At 37.7% G+C, this 6,497-nt stretch overlaps 1 protein-coding gene across 1 annotated transcript in view; it reads left to right on the top strand.

Moving 5' to 3' along the window:
• Positions 1 to 5,565, top strand: part of ASAH2 (N-acylsphingosine amidohydrolase (non-lysosomal ceramidase) 2) — an 81,145-nt gene extending 75,580 nt beyond the window's left edge. The window contains exons 19-21 of the mRNA XM_014547456.1: positions 495 to 554; positions 3,190 to 3,278; positions 5,318 to 5,565. Coding sequence (XP_014402942.1) covers positions 495 to 554; positions 3,190 to 3,278; positions 5,318 to 5,507 — 339 coding nt within the window. The 3' untranslated portion in view covers positions 5,508 to 5,565. The remainder of the gene's footprint in view (positions 1 to 494; positions 555 to 3,189; positions 3,279 to 5,317) is intronic.
• The last annotated feature ends 932 nt before the right edge of the window (positions 5,566 to 6,497 follow it).

Here is a 6,497-nt window from a genome sequence, read left to right as displayed (position 1 = left end):
TAGGCCATGAGTCATTCACTCACCTCCAGCCCCTTTCCCCTCTCTAGAGTTCAGTGGGTTGAAGTGGAAAGTTGCAACCCTCTGACCACATGGTTGATTCCTCTGGCAACTAGCCTTCATCCTGAGATTATTTAGAAGCCCTCCATCACAAGTCATCTCATTAGCATACAAACAGATCATCACTTGAGAGATTCCAAAGGTTTTAGGAGCTGTGTGCCAGGAAATGGGGCAGAGACCAAATATTTCTCGACCTATGAACCAGGAGGTCACAGTTTGATTACCAGTCAGGGCACATGCCCGGGTTGTGGGCTCAGTCCTCAGTGTGAGGTGTGCAGGAGGCACCAATCAATGATTCTCTCTCATCATCATCATTCTCTCTCTCTCTCTCTCTCTCTCTCTCTCTCTCTCTCTCTTCCTCTATGAAATCAATAAAGATATTTAAAAAATAAAAAAATACTTTTATTAGAGCTCATAAAATACATTTTTATTTTCAGGGAGAAGTTGCTGAAGTTACATTTGTAGGTGCTAACCCAAAGAATTCAGCAGAAAATCGGGTAAGTATCAATGATTCTTTTTATAAATTTAAATTCACCATTTAGCCTTTCATACAGTTGACTATCCCTTTGGTTAACAACAGGAGGATTTTGCAGGTGTGGGGGAAGTTTTAGTGGGAACAGGTAATGTGGAATTGAGTCTGGAAAATAAACATATAGAAAACATTTCGCTGGCTCTACTTAGGACCAAATATAGCACAATGAGAATGACATTGTCTCCTGAGAAGATGTACATTTAAATAAAATCTCGTCTATGTATTCCAATCTAAAAATTCAACTACATTTGGTAGAATAATCAAAGGCCCAAGAGTGCAGTGTTTCTTTGGCTCCCTCCTACTCCCTCTGGCTCCTCTCCTCCTACACTGCTGCCTCAGGTCCCGCCTCTACTGTTACGGATAATCATGGATCTCTGAGTGGGGACACTCTCCTGGCTTGGAGCCCTGATCCATGCGCTTTACTTTATCTTGCACTGTCCATTTCCTATTCTTTGCTACTGACTATAATAGGATAGTTATTTATTAATCTTAAATAATGACACATCGCTAATGTGAAAACAGATAGTATAAAAGTGCTTAAGATAGAATGTGAAAGGACCCCTCTATTCATAAACCTTTTTAGAGGTAATCACTGTTAATAGTAGGTTACATATCATTTCATACCTTTTTGTTTTATCATACATATATATATGATAAAGTGTATATATGTTATATTGTCTATTAATAAAATGAAATAATTTTACTTCTCTGCAACTCCCTTAGAGTGTTCTTGAAAGTACACAAGCAAAAACCAGACACCGTCTAGTTATAAAAATTCAAAGAATAAATAAATATAGAGAAAAAAAGGGAATGGGTATATGAAAGCGATTTCAAGATCAGACACTCTATTGATAAGCCATTCTTCCCAGGGCCCATTGTCACTTAGAAACCCAAATACCTTTCTTCCAAATGAGCCTTCCCACTTCTATTCATTAAAATATTATTATTGCTGTGATAACAATTGTGGCAATATGACATTATCTAAAGGGCATTGGGGAAAATGTTCTGCTTCGGTAATAAACATATACCTGTTTGAAATAATTTCTCTAGGCATTCAATCTATGCCAGAGATTTACATGTTCATAACATTATTTTTCTGAGGAGGGCAAAGTGTTGTAGTAAAACTGCAGGAGTAGCTATCACCTGATATCCTTAGGGTGGAGAAATGTTCTCTTCATTATCGCCATGGAGAAGCAGAAGAGCAGAATGCTTAAAGCACTGGAGTGAGAATAAAATTATTTCCTAAGAAGGCTCTGGGACTCAGCGTAAAACAGTTTCCAGTACGCTTTATTAGTAATAATCATCATATCCTCACCACTATTTATTGAAAGCTTACTATTTGCATGTACTAGGCTAAGTGTTTTAGGTACATCATCATGTGAATCTAATTTAATCCTTGCTACTATTCAATGAATTATATTTTATTGTCCCTATTTTACTGAAGCCTAGAGAGATTAAGTAACTTTTATTAAATATTAACTAATTATGTAACTGGAACAGATTAAGGTTAGGAGGTGGGGAAAGGATAGTCATATAATTCACATATGCCGTGGCCAAGACTTGTTCTCTGATTTGTACTCTAGACTTAGGAACTAGAGCCCACTCTATTTTCTACCCCATCTAAAGCACTGCACCCCCCTCCCCCCGCAATGTCCCTCTGCTCTAATTGGCAAAAGAAGCTCTCTTTACATGTAATCATGGTTATAAAAACTTCTTTATTGAATATAGTCCAGCAGTTGATTAACTAGAAAATAATTTGAAATAATCCCCTGGCCCAGCTGTAAGTAAGTGATCCATTCAGCAGAAGTTGATTCAAATACCTGCAAATGGCAGGTATCATGGGCTGTGATGGAGAAAGGTGGAGTAGATACAAGTCATGCCCTTAAGGACAACAATATAAGATTTTTTTTGGTGGCAAAATGGAGATTTATGGCCTTTATAGCATTTAATTTGTTATATTATTCAAATCTGTGCTTTATCTGAAGCCGAATTCTTGGTCTGAAAGAAATTATTATAGCCATTTTCCAATGGGAAAATAAAATTTGCTTATGATGAGATTTCTAGAAATCCATGACAAAATACAGGAATTTCTTTTAGCACCCCAGGATAGAGAGGATTTATGCATTCTTTTCAATTCTTTCACTTGGGAAGGCATATTTACTAATAATTCATATACCTGGAGTTGGAAAGATGAGGAGACCCTTTTTTCCCTCCTAAATCTTGAGGTGACTAGGGAAACTCTTGGAATATGAGTCAATTAACCTGTCATGAAAAGGTTTGATTTATGCCTTTTTGAAATCTCAAGTTTTATTCTGTCTCTTCTCTGCCCCCATTACCAAAATTTGCTATCAGCTCTGAAATTATGCTTTATTCAAATTTCTTTAAAAAGTCATGGTTTTTTAATAGACTGGATAAATTAACATTCTACAGATATTGCATCGAATGTTAAGAGGAACACAATAAGAATTTGGGTGAAATTCTAATACGTTTTTTACTCAAGGTATTGCTAGGTTAGCACCAAGTCAACAAGGGGAGTATTCACAGACAGGGTCCTTCTGTGACTGTTCAGTGTCTGATCAGTTATGTTAATTGCATTTCAGACCCATCAGACTTTTCTCACTGTGGAGAAATATGAGGACGCTTCAGCGACATGGCAGGTGGTACATAATGATGCCTCCTGGGAGACTCGGTGAGCATGTCTATTGAATATTTTGTCTTTCAGGTCTTGAAAACAGTTGGTTAGTAATGTAGGGAAGACAAATGGGAAGACTGGCTCAATACATGATATTAATGATAGCAAATTCCCAAGGAGCTGTCCGGCCATATTTAGTTGATTTATTAGACCTCATTTTGATTCTGTTTTTCTACAAAACGGTGGTGTGTGCCTCTGGAAGATTAGGTGCTAATGAGGTTATGGCCTCCATTCTCATAAACATCTGTTAATTTTTTTTCCATAGTCAAAGACATTACTCCTAAAATCTGTCTAGCCTTCTTGCAAATTGGTTGAAAGGGGTGCTGGGTGAAGGTGATGAGAGAGCTCTGTAGAGCCTGGCATTCCTTCTGGAAAAAGAATGTGTCCATACCCAACAAATATGGTGTGTTTATATGTAGTCCAGGATTCTTCATTTGAATTACCGAAACACAGGAGCTGAGTGTTTACCTCAGAAAGAAGTACGCTCAGGGTCTTCAAAAGACACATTGCTGTGCCTTTTGTTACCAAATGCCTGAGCTGACTAGATATTTTGAAGATTAAAAACGTGTCTAAAATAAGAAAATGTTTCTGTTCCCAGTCTTACAAATTTCACCACAGGACAGTGGCATGGAAGTGGGGGACATTTTTGGCAATTTGTTTCTAATTCAGATCACCTTAAACTAAGTGATTATTGCATATTGGTTTGGTTCACATGGGTAACTGAAAATAGAGATTTGATAGCCATACCTAAATATGGGTATACCTTTTTCCTCTGATCTTTAGGACTCTAGGGCAGTGATGGCGAACCTTTGGAGCTCGGCGTGTCAGCATTTTGAAAAACCCTAACTTAACTCTGGTGCCGTGTCACATATAGAAATTTTTTGATATTTGCAACCATAGTAAAACAAAGACTTATATTTTTGATATTTATTTTATATATTTAAATGCCATTTAACAAAGAAAAATCAACCAAAAAAATGAGTTCGCATGTCACCTCTGACACGCGTGTCATAGGTTTGCCATCACTGCTCTAAGGTATAGGTGGCTTAAAAACAAGGAGTAAATACATATTTATTGTTAACATAAGGTTATACAGATAGTAAAAAAAGGATGATTTATTTTCAAAAGCCCCAAATCAGAATAGCAGTCCACACAGAGATGATGTCTAGCTCTCTGCTTTGTTCTTCAGCAGCAGCAGATCAAGAGCACCAAGCTTATTACTGAGAAACAGAATGTTGAGTCCAGGGGATTTACTCTCTACATAACTGAGGATATCAGTCAATTAGAGCATCCTGTCTCACTGTATCTAGAAGAGAATCTGAACCCCGTGTCCTGGTCTATAAGGACCAGTGTGATTTGACTCCGTCTGTTTCTGTCATCTTAACCACACCTCCACAGTTTACTCTGTCCTAATTCCACTGACCTGCGTCCTGTTCCTTGGTTGTACCAAGTTTGTTCCTGCTTCAGACACTTTGCACTCTCTGTCCCCTCTTCCTTTAAACATGTGCGGGCTCAGTTTAAATGATACCTCCTTAGAGATACCTTTCTTACTGATTTCACATATCAGTTTTAAGGTTATTTGTGGTTTACTTGCTTATTGCCTTTCTTCTATCATTGAGAAACACAGAAACTTTGGACCATGTCTGTCTTGCTCACTACCGTGTCCTCAGAATAGAGTCTGGCACATATGCCATTAGAAGTGTCAGTTAACGCAGAGGATGACAAGGGCTAAAGGGTGCTATAGCAGTTCTAAAGCAGGAGACATCCGTCTTCTGAATATCAGATAAGCCTTCCTGGGATGGCTAGAGTTTAGGTCATTAGAAGATGGAACAAGCAAAGGTATTTCTACAAATGGCTGTTCCCTAAAGGTCCTTCTATAGGAAGGAAGTATTTATCTCTTTTCTGTTCATTGCTATACTCTGAATATCTAGACCAGTGCCTTGTTCATATTCATTTAATGAGTAATCATATGTTTTTCTAACCTCACATTTTTTTAAGAATAAAATTGGATTTGTTTGTTTGTTTCCTACCAACAGTTTCTATTGGCACAAGGGATTACTGGGTCATAGCAATGCAACGATACAATGGCATATTCCAGATACTGCCAAGCCTGGGATCTACAGAATAAGATACTTTGGACACAATCGGAAGCAGGACTTTCTCAAGCCCGCTGTCATACTTTCATTTGAAAGTACTTCCTCTGATTTTGAAGTTGTAACTACTTAATGAAAAGTTGACACAGCATTTAAAGTTTTGCTCTGTATAAATTATGTCACTGATTTTATATGAATGTAAACTATTCTGATGACTTCTATAGTTGTCCCAGTTTGGAGTTTACTGCTAATGGGACAGAGGGGTGTGTGTGTGTGTGTGTGTGTGTGTGTGTGTGTGTGTGTGATATGTATGTGTTCCATTTACCTTGCTCTAGCAATTTTTACCTCATGGTCTACAGCATGATTTCCCTTGGGAACTTGTGGCTGTTTAAAGCAACAGTTCTCCCTATATAAAGCCTCTGAAATGTAAGAGTGGTTAAAGATGTGTGAACAAAGTTTAAACTATTTATTTATAGAGTTATTGAATGTTAGCACTGGAAAAGCTTAGAGAGATCACCTAGTTTGACCCTTCATTTTGCAAATGGGAAACATAAAATTTTATGGATTTAAGATTAGCATAAAGCTACCTGACCTTTCCCATCAGTCACATTTAAAGAACAGTATATAAATATCGACCATAAATATATAAGCCCTGTTAGAGAAAGTAGCATGAAAACTAGCATGCCAGTGTTTCTGTATTGAGCACTGCCTTTCAGAGCAGTCACTCTGGGGTTGATGTGCCCAATCCAGGTTTATCGTTGATGCACAAATCATTTCTGGAATTGCCTTCAGAGCCCACTTACAGAAAGTGAGACTTGTAATATTTGGATTATGCCTTGTGTTTCCCTAAGTGCCCTTATCCCACTCAATTGTATCTCTTATTCCCAAGACTTGTTCTCGGTGATTTTTGACCATTCTCACTTATCCAATTTACTCCCCAAACCACAAAGCTTTGCTTTTAGTGTAGATATTAAAATGAAAGTGATGTTGACTTAGAAGGGAGTCCTCAAAGGGGAGGCTTTAAATTCATGTTCTTCTATCGCTCACTCACTCACTTGGTTATGGACCCATTCAATCATGACATATTTATTAAGACCTATTCTCATACTCAGCATTGCACAAG

This window comes from Myotis brandtii, unplaced genomic scaffold (assembly GCF_000412655.1).
Source record: "Myotis brandtii unplaced genomic scaffold, ASM41265v1 scaffold475, whole genome shotgun sequence".
Taxonomy (NCBI): domain Eukaryota; kingdom Metazoa; phylum Chordata; class Mammalia; order Chiroptera; family Vespertilionidae; genus Myotis; species Myotis brandtii.
Note: the sequence above shows the minus strand (reverse complement) of the source record. Positions and strands in the feature narration are given on the sequence as shown.